A 19,376-nucleotide genomic window follows, 5' to 3' on the forward strand; every position below is an offset into this window, starting at 1 on the left:
GAAGTTATTCCTCCTGCCCAACTATACCCCATTACCCATTAACTATACTCTCTCCATCCTTCTGCCTTCTCTATATTCTTCTCAAAATTTGGTTATCTCTATTTTATTCTCTACTTTGAGATCAATTTTTTACTTTCCACATATAAGTAAGATCATGTGGTATTTGTCTATGCCTAATTTATTTCACTTAATGTAAGGTCCTCTAGTTCCATCCATGTTGCTGCAAATGACAGGGAATTTCATTCTTTTCTATGGCTGATATTATACTATGTATACATGTCACTTTTTTTTTATACATTCATTCATGAGCACCCAGGTTGAATTCATAATTAGCTATTGTGAAAAGTACTGTAATAAACATGCAAGAGCAGATTTTAATTTCTTTGGAAAATTACCCACAACCAGTTGATCTTTAAAAGAAAAATCCGATAGAAAGTATTTATTTTAGCAAGATAGTGATCAGAAAACTTGAAAATTTTTCTGCTACAAATTTTTATAAATCCTTAGATAAAATACAGACAGAACATTAATTTAACAAATAGTCACATTTAAAAGACAAAAGGGGCCAGGCACAGTGGTGTACATCTATAATTCCAGTAACTTGGGAGGCTGAGGCTGGAGGATCCAACTTCAAAGTCAGACTCAGCAATTTAGAGAAGTCCTGTCTCAAAATAAAAATAAAGAGGGCTGGGACATAACTCAGCAGTAAAGTGCCATGGGTTCAATCGCCAGTAGCAAAAAATAAAACCCGAAACACAGGAGGTAAATTCACAGGCATGAGAAACAAGATAAGAATAATACTGGGTCAGATGCTACAGTTAGCATCTGCTGGGGAGGAGGGTGGGACCCAAAACTCTACTCACCATAGGAAGGGAGTTGCAATTGGGACTAAAATTCCAGCTTGGAATTTTTTTTCTTAAAGAGATAAAATTCTGGTTATGTTGCCCAGGTTGGCCTCAAATTATCCTCTTCCCTCAGACTCCCCAGTAGCTGGGCAGTAAAAGTAAAAAAAAAGATTAATGAACTTGCAGAGTTGAAGAAATTAATGAGAAACCAAAATTAATGAGCATACAGGCAGATGCTACTGCATCCAGCAGAAAACTAAAATTCTTATTCAAAAAACAGATAAGAAATACTCTGTATAAGGTAGGCTCTACAAAGAGAGCAAAAGACTTAGAATTCAAACCCAATTTATGCTGGGGATTTTTTATTTTTATTTCTTGGTGGTGCTAAGTTTTGAGCCCTGGTCCTTGCAATTGCTAAGGGTGTACTCTAAATTAAACTTTAGCCTCTAGCCACTAAATTTGGATTTAAATTTGAAGTAAAAAATCTTAAGAAATTAACATAAAATTATTCAGAAGCTAGTGTTATTTAAATACAGCAAAATCTTCCCTGGAAGTTAGGTTCTAGATAAGATGGAGTGGGTACATTCTAACTTGTCTATTTCACTCAATGCATCACTAGAATCTAGACGAAATGCATGGCATAGCTATTTAAGAACTCGGAAGTAAACAGGAATAGGCATATTGGTGAAATCAAAATTTCACCAGCAAACCGAAGATTCAAACAAGCCCCGGAGTCCAGGACACAATCCAAAATTACTCAGCATATGAAAAATCAGTACAAGATAATAAATGGGCTGGGTATATAAAGCTCTGATGGTTCCTAAACACAAGGCGCTGGGTTCAATCCCCAGCATCAACAAAAAACAAAGATAATCAGCAAAAACCAAGGCTGAGATGACACAGGTGTTGGAATTATCTAATGACGACTTTTAAGGGAAGATAAAAATGCTCAAGAACACCCTTGACACACATCAAACATTCTCTGAAGGCAAGCTTCCACAATACAGATCATAAGAATTCTGGGGGGTAGAGGTGGGGGTCTGAAAAAGAATGCTCCAAAGTTAAAAGTTTAAGGCTAACAATCTACCTGAAGCAAGAATCAGGAGATATGGAAGGACAATGCTGTAAATTTTTCATTAAGTAGAACAAAAAGCTGTAAGAGACTACATGATTCTAGTTAACTTTAAAGGGGCAGATTTTTAAAAGACCTGGGCTTGGTGGCACCTGCCGTAAATTCCAAGAACTCAGGAGGATTCCAAGATTAAGGCTAGCCTCAGCAACCAACTTAGTGAGCCCCTATTCTCAAAATAAAAAATAAAAAGGTTTCAGGATGTAACTCAATAATGGTTAAAGTGCCTCTGGGTTCAATCCCTAGTAACAAACAAACAAACAAATAAATAGAATGAAATGTTTTGTAGAAATGAAAGATTAAAACTAAAATATTAATATATGGTTTAGGCAAAAGTAAAAAAGGATTAATAAACTTGCAGAATTGAAGAAATTAATGAGAAACCAAAAGAAAAATAAATTTAAAGTATAGAAAAGACTTTAAAAAGGGATCAAAAGGAATGCTCCAAATTGTCTTGATCAGAATGATATAGCAAAAACAACAAAAGAGAAATAGACATGAAGAGAAAAACGGCAGAAAAAAACTTAAAGGATTCATGAAAAACATTCTGAATTAAATGAAAATTAAAATATCAAAATTAGTGCTAGGTACCTATCACAGTTCTTAGGGGAATTCATAGGATTAAATGTTGCAGCACACACCTATAATCCCAGAGACAAGGAAGCCCTAGACAGGAGGATGACAAGTTCAAAGCCAACCTGGGCAACTTAACTAGACCCCTCAGCAACTTACTGAGAACTTTCTTTAAAAAAATATTAAAGGACTGGGGATGGTAGCGCGCTTGCCTGGCATGCATGTGGCCCGGGTTCGATCCTTGGCACCACATACAAACAAAGATGTTGTGCCCGCTGAAAACTAAAAAATAAAAGATTAAAATTCATTCTCTCTCTCTCTCTCTCTCTCTCTCTCTCTCTCTCTCTCTCTCTCTCTCTCTCTTTCTCAAAAAAAAAAAAAAAAAAAAGGACTGGGGATGTAGCTCAATGGTAAAGCACTTCTGGGTTCAATCCTTAGGATCAAAAGAAACAGTGTTAACTTAATGATTCAAGCTTCCAGCATAAGGAACTTTAGAAAAAGCCGATGATGTAGCTAGTAGTGGAGAACTTACCTAGCATACACAAGGCCTTGGTATAATCCCAGACACCACTTTAAAAAACCCAAACAAACAAACAAAAATCTAGAAAAAGAACAAATTAAATTCAAAGTAATTAAAAGAAAGAAAAAAAATAAACAATGAAACATGGTCATTCTTTGAAAAAAAAAATCAATAAAATTGAAAATACTAATAAAACTAAAAAGCCTCTAAGGCAAACACATTAAGGGGGAAAGAAAAAAAAAAAAAAGCTACAGTTTTTTTCCTGGATATTAAAGGACAATAATGGAAACATAAACAACCATGCTTAGGAAATCAGGAATAGTGATAAAATAAACAAATTCTTTGATACATAAAAATATCAAAGCTCATTCAGAGAAAATAAATAAATCTTGAATAACTATTAAAGAAATAGAGTTTGTGATTTAAAAACTTCTAACAAAGAAGAAGCCCCACGTGGCCTTACTGGTGAAATTTGTCCTCTTCTGTTTTCAAGACAAGTTTGGGGAGTACTTCTCCCTTAAATACTGAGAAGAAGACCAGATGACTGAAATCCTCTCCATCTTCATCAAAGAAAAAACAAAAATCTTTGTGCTCTTAAGAATAAAAGGGCAGGGGGGCCAGGGTTGTGGCCCAGTGGTACAGCGTTTACCTAACATGCATGAGGCACTGGATTCGATCAGGGTTGCCACTCTGAGGGGAGCTAAGTGAGACTGGCAAAGCTAAAGATGGAAAAAACACCCCATGAATTCTTGATGACATTGAGCAACTAACCCAAAACTGCCCCACCAGTTATGCATGACTCCTTGTTGGGAGAGTTCTTTCTGAATCAAGAGAGTTAGCTTTCATTATCATTTAAGTTGGCTGCTTTACTTTTTTGGTAACTTTTGTTTAAAATATTATAATAAATTATCCTAACAGTTATCCTCCCAAGAGTCAAGCCATCACACTTTGTGTGACTCATTTCTCTTAGCTAGGCTTCTAGCAAGATTTTTATGTGGTATGCCAAGTCTTTTTTACTCTGGGTAAGTGTTTTGCACACCCCTAACTTAAAGAAAAGCTATGTGTGCTACTGCAGCAGGAACTTATAGCCTCGAGTTTTACATAAAACAGGAAAGAAACTAGCCTACTTATAAAAATTCTATAAATTACCAACTGGGGAGGGGGAGACTTTTCAGTATCAGAACATTAAATAGAAGATAACTAAAACAAGCTTGTCCCATATGGTCCCTGTTAGAAAGGAAAAGGCCTGTTTATGGCTGTCATTTCTAAGAAAAAGTGTTACATTTTACTGACACTTGAGAGACTATTTTAGTAGTCCAAAATTCCTGGCCAGTAACAAAACAATGTCTTACTTTAAAGTTTCTTCAGATAGCTTTCTTTTCAAGAAAGTGAATAACCCACAGTGATATGGCACAGAACATTTTCTCTATGTACTTGGCACAAATAAAAAGCTTGTTTTTTTTCCTAAATATGGATATAAGAAAATCCCACTCAACTGTCTACCAAGACTTTAGGTGTGAAAAATAAAGGTTTCCTGAGAACCGGCTCCTGCTGATGACAGAATAATATCCACAGCAGTGAGCAAGGCCCTACTCTCCTCTACAAACAAAGCAGATTTGTTCATGAAGCTATTTTTGTCTACTGTACTCCCCTCTTCCAGCCTCATCAGTTAGTTGTTTTCTTATTGTCTATCCTGGGGCTCTAGTGGTAAACAAGCTATTTAGATACCAATGAACTTCAAAGGTGTATAGTTCTGTATCACTTGTTTTCATTAAAAGTATTTTTATTGGTTCTATATCACTTTGATTTGCATATTTACAGAGATCTTTCTAAGAACTCTTAATTGAGTTCTTAGAGCTTTTTATCACATTTCTTAAATGAAGATAAAACATGATATTGAGGAACGCTGAGCACTTAGCTCTAAATCCCATTTGAATAATCAGGTGCTTTTAAAAAAAAAAAAAAACTTGGAAAATGTACTGCAGATCCTAAATGCAGCCATCCTAAACACAATCCCAAATGTGGCCTATATATACCTGTCTCTACTTTTGAATAAGCAGTAGATTCACTTTAAATATGAAATAAAGTGGATGCCAAGGGGAAGTGGCACATGACTATAATCCTAGCAAGTGGGAAGGCTAAGGCAGAAGAATTGGAAGTTCAAGGCCAGCCTTAGCAATTTAATGAGGCCCTGTCTCAAAATAAAGAACAAAAAGAATGACTGCGGAAGTAGTTCAGGGTAAAACGCTCATGGGTTCAATACCCAATTTAAAAAAAAAAAGAAAGAAAGAAAGAAAAAGAAATTGATGTCAAGTACTTTGTATTTTCCATGCGGAACTATCTATTTACACACAAAAAAAATTGCTAAAATAATGTTTATGAGTTGGAGGCTGAAATTAAAGAGGTTCAAGTAGTCTCTCACCTAGATTATTTAACAAGCTTAAGTTTTCCTGTCCCTAATTCCACATACCCCTTTCCCAGCTACAAAATCCATTCTCCATACTGTAACCAGAGTAAAATTTCTAACCACAATTTTATTGCATCACCTCTTGCTTAAGAACCAAAGACAAAGGCTAGATTCTAGCTAAGGCAAAGAATATATAATTTATTCATGATCTTGCCTCTACTACTACTCTGTCCTCATTTTTGGTAGTCTTCACTTGGCTACTTTTCACTTTTTCCTTTGAGTGAGCTTTCCAAGGGTACCTAGGGACTAGGTCAGTAGAGAGGTGAAAGTTATGAGCACTGACTCTAGGTTTAAATTTCACCTCTTTCAATGACTAATTCTCTGACTTTGGGCAATTTAAGTTGCACCTCTAGGCTTCACTTTATTTACTTGTAAAATCAGGATAATAAAAGGAACTACCATGCAAAGCTATTCTGAGAACAGCATAGGATAATAATGGTAAAGTCATGAGCAGCTTTGGGAACATAGTAAGGACTTAATAAATGTTATCTTCTTTTATTATTATTATTGCAACATACCTCTTCTTTGAGCTCCCTATATACCCATATCACAGCACTCATTATTCTGTATTATAAATGACTTCTAGCTAGTCTCTCCAACACTTAACCAGTGGTTTTCATTGCTCTCCCTGCTCTATCCCCCACCACACGCATCCAGCATGTGTGAGAATTACAACTTGTTCTCATTTGTAACTGTGGCACATTCTGGCAAGTGATGCTCAAGGAGTATCACCCCTAATTGAGTTATTCAGTTTAACTAGTTGGAATAAAGACGATTTTGCCTTCCCAGGAATACTTGGTAAATTCTTTAGACAGTTTGGGTTGTAACTGGACAGAAGTACTACTGGCACCTAGTGGTTAAAAGCTGAAGAAGCTGCTAAAGTATACAACACAAAAAATAGCTTTCCTATAACAAAAGAATTATGAGATCCAAAATGTCAATGATGCCGAGATAGAAGAACTCTGATTTACATAATAGATTCAGGACTATTTTACTATCAGCATCAAATACAATGTCAGGCAAATTAGAAGCATTTCATAAAATGATGTATGAAAAAGATTAGTTTATAATGCCAGTTCATGCTGTAAGAATTTAATATGCTACAATTTATAACCAGTGTATAAACACATGGAAAGCAACTAATCTCCACAGGTTCTTTATAAAGATCATAAGTCATAATATATTCTTAATGTTTTAACAATCACCACATCAATTCACAAATCCTTTCCATTTAATCTCTTCTACTGAAATACTGCTGTCCACTGCAGGAGCACCATCTAAGAGGGAAAACAAAGATGGGTGCAATGACGCATATCTGTAATCCCAGAGACTCTCCAGGCTGAGGCAGGAGAATCACAAGTTCAAGGCCAGCATCAGCAATTTAGCATTGCCCTAAGCAACTCAATGCAACCTTGTTCTACATTTGTCAAAATAAAATTCAAAAGGGCTGGGGAAGTGCCCCTGGGGGTTCAATTCCCAGTACAAAAAAAAGAAAGAAAGAAAAAAGCACCACATAAAACAGGAAGACCAGGACATTTAATGTTCTTTAACTGAAAAACTTGAGAGTTCTACCACACAATTCTCACAGGGCAGCTAAATGCAGAAGTTGGAACTGTATATATCCTTTGAGCTCAACGCATCAGTCACTGAAATTCAAGTGAGTGCAAAGGGGAAGGTGACATTTCTACTGAGAAATGAAAAAAATTCAATGCCAAATATTAAGAAAGCTGACATTCTTTTCTGATAACATACAAAAACACAGCAAAGGCAATACACATAGCCTTATTTCACATACCTTCTGTTACCTAAAATAACAAAATGTCTTCTATACTTTTAGATTAAGAATAATGAACTTGGAAGAACATGCAAAAGAAATATTAGAATGTGTGACAGAATAAGCTGGCAGAATTGAGGCTGATGAACATAAGAAATTTTAAAAATAATTAAAGCTTGGGGCTAGGGTTGTGGCTCAGTGGTAGAGCGCTTGCCTAGCACACATGAGGTACTGGGTTTGATACTTAGCATATATAAAATAAATAAATAAATAAAATCTACAATTTAAAAAATATTTAAAAAATAATTAGAGCTTGGAATGCTTCTATAAGTAAAGCAAAGTAGGCTGGGGATGTAGCTCAGTTGGTAGAGAACTTACCTACAATGCATAGGTCCTGGGTTCAATCCCCAGCAATTACTCCCATCCCTCACCCCACCCTAAAAAAGACAAAGCAATCTACAGACATCAGTCAAGACTGACTTCAAAAGACAAAGATTTAAAACTTTCTATTCTAATTAGTTACTTTAGGGAACAAGTTTCTTATAAGACTGTGAACATATCTAATTCATACTTGCATACCTAGCAAAAATTCAATGTGTGGCAGTGTATTTATTGATGGAACAGATGAACTCTCTGTAGATTTTCCTCCTGTAAATGACTCTTTTAGTCAGTTACATCCTTCTATTTAGTAAATTATCCATTTTGCCTTCCATTGTGCTTAATGTCCTAGTAAGTCAAAATCAGTGGTACAATGAATGTTGTGTTCAGATCAAAAATGTCACATAGATCTCAGTAACATTTTTACTAAACCAACGACTACTTACCACCACAGTTACCACTACAGCCACCAAGAGAGTCAGTATTTCTGCTTTCTGCCTAATTATGCCTTACCTTCATCAGGGGCAGCTGAAGCTCCTTCAGGTATTATAGGTTGTAATTCCCCAGTTTCAGAATTATTTTCCAAATCAGACATGGGCATTCCTTCCAAGCGACCTCCTTTAGCATTAGCCCTCAAGAAGGGAGAAAACAACTTGACATTTTCACATAACTAGTAACTGAAACAATAATCTATATTTACTTCTCATCCTGAAATTGAGCTCCCAAACGAGTATAGGGCACATGCACTAATGTTGAATACTAAACTTTAAAATTTCATTAATGAATTACAATGAAAGATTATGAGGTGGTCAATTGTATTAATGTAAATTCCTGGTTGTGACACTGTATTGAAACTTCTGCAAAATGTTATTGACGAAACAGAATATATGCAGAACATCTCAGTATTATTTCTTTCAACTATGTGTAAATTTATAATCAATTAAAAACAAATATAAATAATAGTGCTAAATAATATGTTCTGACTAATATGGAAATAGTTTAGAGACAGTACTAAGAAAATAAGGTAATAAAAAAGTTGTACCTGAGTCACAGTTGTTCAAATATACATCAAAACTGAGAAGACACAAAGTAAGAAGAGCAGGGATGTGTGTGGGCATGGAATTGGAAAACTAGGCTGATGGGAGATAAAGATGAGAAAATTTTCACTTTTTTCCCCCTTTCATTTTGGATCACTTAATATTAGTATTTAAACTATTTGTTACACAACTCTAAATCAAGGAGGGAAAAATGCTGAAGAGCACCCACGTAAACCAGCAGATAAAATTCACCGTAAAAGGTGAATTATAGGGTTGGGATTGTGGCTCAGTGGCAGAGCGCTTGCCTCGTACATGTAAGGCATTAGGGTCGATCCTCAGCACCACATAAAAATAAAAAAACAAAGGTATTGTATCCATGTATAACTAAAAAAATATTTTTAAAAAAGTTGAATTATAGCTAGCTGCAGGCATTTGTATAGGAAACTTGGGGGGTACTATGTTCATGTGCATTTAATCTTGATAACTAAAAGCAGATACAAATACCTCTGTAACAATATATTAAAGCTAGTTGCAGCTTTAATCTAAAAGGAATATATAGGTAGGTAATAGGGAAAACACCAGTAAACACCTTTCTACTTCTGAAATGTGAGCTTAAAAGAAATGAAACTACCAGCTAGCCAGGCACAGTGTGTACCTTGTAATCCCAGCTATTTAGAAGGCTGAGGCAAGAGAATCACAACTTTGAGGCCCTTTGAGGCCCTGGGCAACTCAGCAAGAACTTGTCTCGAAATAAAAAGTAAAAAGGGCTAGGGAGAAGAAGAAGAAGAAAAGAAAAAAAAAAAAGTGGGGGTGGGGGGACTGGAGATGGGGCTCAGTGATAAAAGTGTCTATGTTTAATTCCAGTACTGAAGTAAGCTTCTTGAGTTGAATGGGGTTATAGGTGTGGGGAAACATGCCCACCTCAAAATTCTTTTCAAAGGCTCCAAGATAGAATTAGTCCATCATTTAAATTCAGAAATGTATTTAATATATATAGAAACAGATCAGCAGATGGTTATTTATGACTCATCTCAAAGTTTAACTGACATGGGATGTGAAATTTGGTTTCCTCAGAGAGAAATAAAGGTATCGATTACCATATATCCTCCTTTGGAGAACTTTCAACTATAAGTTTTGAGGATGCTTTCATAGGATAGTAAAAAGCTTAAAGTAGAAAGTAAAAGTAAAAAAGTAAAAAGTTAAAGTAAAAAAGCTTAAAGTAACTTTAGCTTAAAGTAGAAAAGCAGTGTTAAAATAAGATTGCTGGAAGTGCTCTGTTCTATACATGAGATACAACTGTGATGCATAATGTAGCCCATCAAAAATGTCTTTGAAAGGTGTGGAATAGATTTAAATACATACATAGACCCCTTACCAGAGTTCATTCAGGTTATACATCACTGTTATCCTAACTTCAGTGAAAGTAAGTTCCAACATATTTAACTCAAACTTCTGGTCCTATTTCATCCCATTAAAAAAAAAGGAGATGGCAGCAGCAAGGTCTATAATTGTTTAAAAGTTAGATTTTGATGCAATAACTTTTTTGCCCATTAAAAAACTAACCAAGAAATTAATTTTGTTCATTATGAGGCAGACTTAAAGTTCCAAACAACAAAAGAACTTAACTTACCCCAAGGTGACCATTTTTCTTCTTTTCTCAACAGTGGGTAAGCCACTGAAAACTGCAACCACAACTGCATCTGAATCTAAAGTTTTACACTGCCGGTCTTCGGTTTTGGGCAGAATATCACTTATGATGCCATGTGTCAAGGCTCGAGGAGAATTGTGCCTGCTCCCAGACTGAGAGCTTCCTGGGGAGCCTTCAAAAAAGAAAGAAGGCAAATAAACATGGAAATTCTTAGATTAGTTTTCAAATGTACATGTAGCAAGATTTCCTAAACAAAAACATCAAGTCTTTCTGATGCCAGGTGCTTAAATAAAAGGAGTTCAGGATATACAGTCAAATGATAACATTTACTTAAGGGTCTGTTCTGTGGTGAGATCAAAAAGCTTCAAATACACCTAAACATTTTTGGTGCCTTTCAAGGTCCAAAGTTACATACTAGTATCAACTTCCAATAACAGATATCTACCAATGAAATTATATTCTTAACTCCCCAAATTTACCTTCAGACAAAGTCTGACAATCTCCCTTTGAGCGGCTATTTTCCCCAGAGTCCACTGCTCTTCGAAGTGAAAGACTACCTGCAACACTGGACCGAGCTGGCTTGGGTGAATTATTCTTCTTATTTGTGGCTGCCAAGACATTTAGAAACATTTCTTGAATATGATCAAATAAGACAAAATATACTACCTAGTCAAGTCAGAGAAAGGTTTAATTTTACCATGCAAGAAAGCTTTTCTGTCTATACTGTCCAAAAATAAACGGGGTACTTTTGTAGTTCTAACTAATTTATTTGAAATTCTATAACAAAAATATTCCTATTTTATTGTTTATGGTGTAGAATCTTAACTTACATCAATCATGGACCTCACAAGAAAAAAATATACGTTTCTCAACGAAGAAACAAAAGTATAATCCCCAAATACTTGGAAATTGTTAAAATATTATTGGATTAAAATCAGAGCCAGGAGTGGTGGCACATGCCTATGTGTGTCTAACAAAGGACACAATAAATGGTAGGCTGAACAATATCAAATTGCTGTTTTTATGGTTTAAAAACAGTTGCACATTGGCAATTTCATTTGGTTCAACCTCTATTAATCAGCTCAAAAACAAAAGTGTGTAAATATGGAAATTTGATTTTTTAAAAATGAGTTTATAAAGAAGGGATTCTTTAGGCCAGGTAGAGTGGCATGTGCCTATAATTCCCGCAGCTCAGGAGGCTGAGAAAAGAGGATCAAAAATCAGAGGCCAGCCTAAACAATGTAGTAAGGTCAGCTCAGATACTTAACAAGATCTGTCTCAAAATAAAAAATAAAACTGGCTGGGAATGTAGCTCAGTGGTAAACCATCTCTGGGTTCAAGTACCTGAAGAATCCCACTCCTCAAACCAAAAAAAATAAAAAACAAAAGAAAAAAAAGAGAATGGATTCTTCAGAACGAATATTCCATTCATTTGGGGAAAAATAATCATCAAAAAATTTAACTTGGACACCACCATATGTAAAACTAATTATATATGAACTCATTTCCTAAATGTAAAATAAGAAAAAAAAAAAGTACAAGAAAGTAGGCTTACTTTTATAAGCCTGGAGTTAAAAATGCCTTCCAAATAAAATAAAATTTTACATCTTTATGATTACCAGGAGGAAAAATGGCAATGGGGAGATATATTTGCAAAATTTGTTAATAAAGGGCTTTCATCAAAGTCCATCCAAAAAGCAGTATTTTTTTTCCCTTAAATCAGTACATTGTTGGATAAAATCTGCCAATTCCTTGAATACAAGGTGAGACTGGGTATTTTTTCAATTTTTTTTTGCCTTTTTGTACTTTGGGCACACCTGTAATCCAGCAACCCAAGAAGCTAAAGCAAAAAGATCTCAAATTCAAGGACAGCCTCAGCAATTTATTGAGACTCTAAGCAACTTAGCAAGATCCTATCTCAACAAATAAAAAGCGCTGAGGATGTGGCTAAGTGGTTAAGGACCCCTGTGTTCAACCCCCAATCAACATAAAACTCAAAATCCTTACTAAGGTCTTTTAAGACCCTACCTTCTTTAAATCTCGCCTACTTTCTGACTCAATTTCTTACTAATCTCCCCTGTTTTATGCACCCTATTCAGCCAGATTGGTCTTCAACTCTTTCAACATGCAAAGTGAATCCTGTGCCAATAATTTTGCATTTTCTGATCTGTTTATCCAGAAAACTCCTTCCCCCAGATGTTTAAGTGGTTGTTACCCTCTCAAAACCTTCAGGTCTCAATTCAAATGTTTCCCCCTCAAATATTTCCTCTGGCTACCTTAATCAAAGTAACACATTCCTCATTTACAATACCCATCCCAATCCTCTGTTGTTTCCTTCACAGCAATCAAATTATCTTACCAAATCAAATTATCCTAACTTAAAAAAAAAAGCTTTATGTCTTATTCCCATCACTAGAATGCAAGATCCATGAAATTAACGTTTTGTCCCTTATCAGTAAACAGAATAAGAAATCAAGAACTATTAGCTCTATTATATAATAAAAAATATGGAGAATTCAATTTTGGATGGGGGGAAAAGTCTGCATGTATTTGTTGTCTTAATTAATTTGGAGAAGTTTACATATTATTATCCTGAAAATAATCAGTCTTCCAGTTTCTCAAATAATATGAAGAAAGGAACATTTTACTTACGATTTCGTATGTAACAGCTAGCAACTGATGACTTCGCCAGGAGCTCCATTCCCAAATCCTGTAATCTGCCAGAGTTTTCAATGCCACAAGCAGCCAGAGCTGCCTGGTCAGCAGAAAAAAGGTTCGTCTGCATATCTCCAGAAGCAGCACTGCTAGTTTTTATTTCTGAAAGTGTATTCTTTACATCAGTTTTCATATATCGAACTTCAGCCATTTGAGTTTTGAGTCTTTTTAACATCTTTAAATCAGAGGGCACTCGCCACATTGCCTGCTGCTTCCTTTGGTCTTTATCTTTTCGAGAATATGAGGCTTCAGAGACAAAGAGACAAATCATGTTAATATAAATTTTAACATTCATGACATCATTTCATACCACAAATATATGCAATTTTGATGTGTAATAAAATAAGCTAAAGTGCTTTAGTTAGTATCAAAAAAGAAAGACATTAAATTGTATTATTAACGATGGACACACACATCCTAACTTTATTCACACCTACAAAGTTGCAGCCGAGGCTCATTATAATCACGCAACTCTCAAGTATAAATGCTGCCGTACTGCTTTCTCCTTTATACTTCTCCACTTTTCTCCAATTCTCTGCAGTGTTTTTAGTATGTTCATAATTGAAAAAATGAAAAAGAAAAACCTAGAAGCCACTTTTGTCAAATCTGCCATACGTATATTAATATATGTGTTTGTGTGTGTGTGTGTGTGTGTGTTCTAACTGAATTTAAAAAGTTTGCTTCACTATTAGATATACCTGGTAAGTACCACTAAATTAGGATAGTGTTTTCTTTCTTCCCAGAGAAAATAACTAAAGTTGTTTTTAGTTTCTTCTCCTTCTACCCAAATATTAAAAAATACAAACAAAGGAGATATATACTTCTGTTATACTGCAGGAAGGGAAAGAGGTTAAAAAAAAAAAAAATGGTACCAGGGATTGAAACCTGAAGTGCCTAATCACTAAGCCACACCCCCAGCTCTTTGATTTTATTTTGAGACAGGGTCTCACTAAGTTGCTTAGGCCCTCACTAAATTGCTGAGGCTGGCTTTGAACTTTTAATCCTCCTGCCTCAAACTCCCAAGCCACTGGGATTAAGCCTTTTGGTTTTCTTGTGATATTCTTGCCTCTTCTCTCATAATAAGACAACTGCCACAATTCCAGTTATCATGTATCATGGGACTATGTCACTAGCAGGAAGTAAAAGACAAGGTAGAGAAGAAACATTATTCCTGCAACCTAAAATCTTTTGGCAAGGCAGAGGTGGACTTCAAAATTAAGTTCTGAAGTCAAAGAACACTAGCCTGGCACAGTGGCACATGCCTACAGTTACAGCTACTGGGGAGGCTGAGGCAGAAGGATCACAGCTCAGAATTTTTGACGTCAGTCTGGGAAACACAGCAAGACTTGTTATTTAAAAAAAAAAAAAAAAAAAAAAAGTCCAGTGTAGTAGGGCATACCTGCAATTCTAGCTACTTGGGAATTTCTGAGACAGGAAAATCAAGTTAAAAACCAGCCAGAAGAATTTAGGAAAACCTTATCTCAAAATAAATATAAAAAAGGGCTGGAAATGTAGCTCAGTGTATGTACTCTGGGTTCAAACCCCAGCATAGCACAAAAACAAAAAAACAAAAAACCCAAGTCAAATTAAAAAACAGCAAGCCAGGCACGATGGTATATACCTATAGTCCCGGTAATTTGTGAGGTTGAGACTAGAGGATTCCAAATTCAAGGCCAACCCTAGCAATTTCGGCCCTAAGCAACTCAGTGAGACTTTGTCTCAAAAAAAATAAAAAAGGCTGGGGATGTGACTCAATGACAAAGTGCCCCTAGGTTCAATCCCCAGTACCAAAAACAAAACCTGGGAACTACATGTAACCTACTAGACAAAAAACAAATTCCTTATTAGCAGAAATGAAAAACCAGCTTAGATAATGCTACAAGAAGAAAAACACTAAAAGGGGGCCGTGGTTGCAGCTCAGTGGTAGAGCATCTGCCTGGCTGCCTGCTTTCTGGCTTTGGGGCCTGTCTCCTGGCAATCAGCCAGGAGGCAGTGCTGTGGGCAGTTGTAGGGTATGGCTGCCTACTTCCTGGTCTTGAGGCTGCACATGTGGCTGGGATGGCTCCTGGCAATCAGCCAGTAGGCAATGCTGTGGGCGGTGATTCTTCTGCCCTAGTGGACAGCTCTAGCCTTCCCTTACAGACTATGGGGTGGGTGTGTTCCACCCCTCTGACCTTTATTCTGATTGGCTCCTGTGCAGTATATAAGCTGTGTGTACTTCCTTATTAAAGGAGATCCTGCTTTGACTGTTCTCCCTGGCACGTCTGATTGTCCTCCTGGGAAGGAGGGTTGGGGTGGGCGGCCAGTTGACCTTTACCTTTCTTGGCTCGTCCTGGTCTGGGCGTGCTTTTCCAGCTTCTCCCGCTGGTCGGGAGGAAGGGGGGGGGACGCTAAAAACCGCGACAGAAAAACAGTAAAAGGGGGCCGTGGTTGCAGCTCAGTGGTAGAGCGTTTGCCTACCACCATGTGTGAAGAAGTGGGTTCGATACCTGGCACCGCATAAAAATAAAAACAAATAAAATAAAGGTATTATGTCCATCTACAACTAAAAAAAAAAAAAAAGGTAAACATTGTGGTTGGCCCAATAGCCACCACCCCCAAACCCCCCATCTCTGCCTTGCCAAAAAATCTTGATAGTAAAAACTTTGTTCTCCAGATTGCAGGGAAAAAGCTCTCTTCTCTACCTTGTCTTTTATTTACTGCTAGTGACATATTCTCGTGATGCATACAAAATATGAACTTGGAACTGGGGCAGTCGTTTTATTACCATGACAGAAGAGGCAAGAATACCACAGGAAAACCATCCAATGCCCTGCTTCAATATACCTTATGAACCTGAAATCACCCACCTCCAGAATTAGCATGCATGATAATTAAGTGCTTTAATTATTTAAGCTGACATTTAGTAGCATTTTGTTACTTACAATTGAAAACATTCATAACAGAACATGACTAGAGATTTTAAAATGCCAGGATTTGGTTTCAGATCTATCATTTAGTTACTATAACCTTCTATAAATTATCAACTTCTTTGAGTCCATTTGCTTATTCGTATAATGAAGGTAATATACAGCATCACAGCTGGGAGGCTCAGAAGATTCAAAGTTTGTGAAAAAATATTCTGCAACACTGTTCCCATCTAGTCCATTATTCATCAAAATGCTAGAGAAGTTTTTTAAAGCCCAAATCAGATTATTACTTTTTTTGCTTAGAATTCTTAACATGGCATTCTATAGTAGTTAGGGAGGTACTGACATGGCACACCAGACATTCCCCTAATTCTACCTTATTTGTCAATGGCTTTATCTTCTACCTCTACTCACAACTTAACTCTAGCTTTTGGAGTTACAGGTTGAGAATCCCTTATCCAAAATGCTCAGGACCAAGCCAGGCATTGTGGCGCATATGTAATCATAGCTACTCAGGAGATTGAGGCAGGAGGACCTCAAGCTTGAGACTACCCTCAGCAACTTAGTGAGGTCCTAAGCAAATTTAGCAAAGACTCTTGTCTCAAAAAATAAAAGGACTGGAATGTAGCTTGAACCCAAAGTCAATGTCTTGGAGTACAAAAGAAAAGAATGCCCCAAACCAGAAATGTTTCAGATTCTGGAATATTTCCGCAGATTTCACCACATGGGCATTCCTAACCCACAAAACTGATATTCAAAATATGAAATCCAACATCATGTCAGTACTCAAAAGTTTTGGATTTTAGAGGATTAGGAATGCTAAATTTATACTTGCAACTCTGATATATGACCCATGTTCACACTCACTTCCATTCTTTTCATTGCCTAGTCCCTTTACTCATCAGATATAATCTAAAATATCTCCTTCTTCAGACACCTGTACCAACTACACACCTCCTCACAAGTTAATTCTTACCTAAATTTGTATACTCTATAGATTATAGAGTAGGACAGCAATCTTATAGCTTTGCATGCTAAGCACCCATTTCTTAAAATCTACCACTAAGATATACCTAAAATAGAGAAAACAAATCAATAGAATATACACAATTTAAAGGTGGATATTAAATCCCTTCATATTTTAGGTTAAAAATGTTTTCTGAACAAAATATTTGTGGCTCCCCCTCCCACTCCACATCTACATGGACAAATAGGAAAATCTTAATCCATGTGGTTCTGTTTATTTTTACTATGAAATGATTAAAGATGGAGTTAGGGATATAAGTAAAAATCCTAAAAGGTAAAATACAAAAAGACTCAGACAAACTCCCATGATAAGATAATAAGTCATAAACATTTACTGAGCCTGTCTTAAATGCTAGGCAATATAAAGGGCAGGGGATACAACAATGAATAAGATAAACCCCTAATCTTTACCCTCCAAAACTCACAATCCAACTGGAAAAAGTGAAATCAATTTCGGTACTACCTAAGTGCAAAGACAGGAAATCGTACATTGCTTTGGGACTAATAACTAACAACTCAAAGTTCTCACTCTGCCAATAAGACTTTTTGAATGTGCTAAGCTATAAAGTTAATTAAAAGTGAATCTCATTGATACTTCTTTCACATCAGTTGCTTATGGCTTTCACAAAGGACAATTCTCCATAGCTTTTCCTCCACTCTTCATATCTGTCAATGATGCCACCCTTCTCCTCGTCACCTAAGGTCCTTCAGTCCTCTTGATCACATTCCAGTTAGTTATCAAGCCCTATAAACCCTAAATTCCACAAATTTTAAATAGCATCACTGCCATGTTATAAGTAAAATCTTAATTTAAAATGGCCTCATTTAGTATTCCCTAGAGGAAGAAAGAATCTTTTTTCTGGGGGTGGGGGAGAATCACACCTATAACCTTTGCATGCTAAGCACCCATTTCACTCTACCACCAAGCTATACCATATACCTCCCAAAGGGAAATTTTTATTGTAAAGAGTCTTAAAACTTTATCCCAAGTCCACATATTTTAAAGTATATGACTGAGTAAATAAATAAAAATGTATGAATTTTCCCTCTCATTCTAGGAATGATTTAAATAAACCCCTAAACAGACCCTCATTAAACTTTCATTTCTCATAGGTTTCTCAGCATTGTTAGCTTTCTAAAATATACTTTCAATCAACCCTTTCCTAAAATTAAACAACAGCTCTCTAATACCCACTATGAATAAACTCCTCAGGCTAGCATGAAAGGCCTTCCACAGAATGAACCCAGCTTGACTTTCTAATTCTACTTAGCACATATATCTTAAAATCTGATTCAATCAGATTATTTTATACCTTTTAAAAATGCTCCTTTTAAAGCACAGTGGTCAGCAACTTAGTGAGACTCTGTCTCAAAATTTAAAAAATAAAAAGGACTGGGATGTGGCCCATTTGTAAAATACCTCTGGGTTCAATCCCAAGGAACCCAAACAAAACAACTTCCCCCCACACACACACACACAAAAAAAAAACAGGGGCTTTCTGTTAGTCTGACACACAATTGATGTTCATTAACTTTATGTGTTGAAATAAAGAGTATATAAATGGAGGAGGGAGAATAGAAGTTCACTGGATTAGACAAAGGGGAATGACGGGAAGGGATGGAAGATGGGATTAAGAAACACAGTAGATATACTCAAACGACTTAAAATCAGCGTACTACAGGGACACAGCCACATCAATGTTTACAGCAGCACAATTCACAATAGCTAAACTGTGGAGCCAACCTAGATGCCCTTCAGTGGATGAATGGATTAAAAAAAAATGTGACATATATACACAATGGAATTTTACTCAGCAATAAAAAAGAATAAAATCATGGCATTTACAGGTAAATGGATGGCATTGGAGAAGATAATGCTAAGAGAAGTTAGCCAAAACACAAATGCCGAATGTTTTCTCTAATATAAGGAGGCTGATTCATAGTGGGGTAGGGAGGGGGCGCACAGGAGGAACAGACGAACTCTAGATAGGGCAGGGGGTGGGAGGGGAAGGGAGGGGGCAGGGGGTTAGCAAGGATGGTGGAATGTGATAGACATCATTATCCAAAGTACATGTATGAAAACACCAATTAGTGTCAACATACTTTATATACAACCACAGATATGAAAAATTGTGTATATGTGTAATAAGAATTGTAATGCATTCAGTCATTTTTTAAAAAATCAATTTACAAAAAGCAAAAAAAAAGAAAGAAAAGAAACACCGTAGAATGAATTAGACATAACTGTTCTATGTTCATATATGAATACACGACACGTAAAACTCCACATTACGTACAACCACAGCAATGAGATCCTAATTAAAATAAGTTATACTCCATGTATGTATAATGTAT

General features: G+C 36.2%; 1 protein-coding gene across 5 annotated transcripts in view; it reads right to left on the reverse strand.

The window, feature by feature from the left end:
• Trim37 (tripartite motif containing 37) overlaps nt 1-19,376 on the reverse strand; it is a 190,459-nt gene that overhangs the window by 85,363 nt on the left and 85,720 nt on the right. For all 5 annotated transcript variants that reach the window (XM_076869753.1, XM_076869752.1, XM_076869755.1 and 2 more), the window contains 4 exons: nt 13,024-13,332; nt 10,851-10,979; nt 10,354-10,543; nt 8,200-8,318 (listed from right to left, as the gene is read on the reverse strand). In XM_076869753.1, coding sequence (XP_076725868.1) covers nt 8,200-8,318; nt 10,354-10,543; nt 10,851-10,979; nt 13,024-13,332 — 747 coding nt within the window. The remainder of the gene's footprint in view (nt 1-8,199; nt 8,319-10,353; nt 10,544-10,850; nt 10,980-13,023; nt 13,333-19,376) is intronic.

Source organism: Callospermophilus lateralis, chromosome 11, assembly GCF_048772815.1.
Source record: "Callospermophilus lateralis isolate mCalLat2 chromosome 11, mCalLat2.hap1, whole genome shotgun sequence".
Lineage (NCBI taxonomy): Eukaryota > Metazoa > Chordata > Mammalia > Rodentia > Sciuridae > Callospermophilus > Callospermophilus lateralis.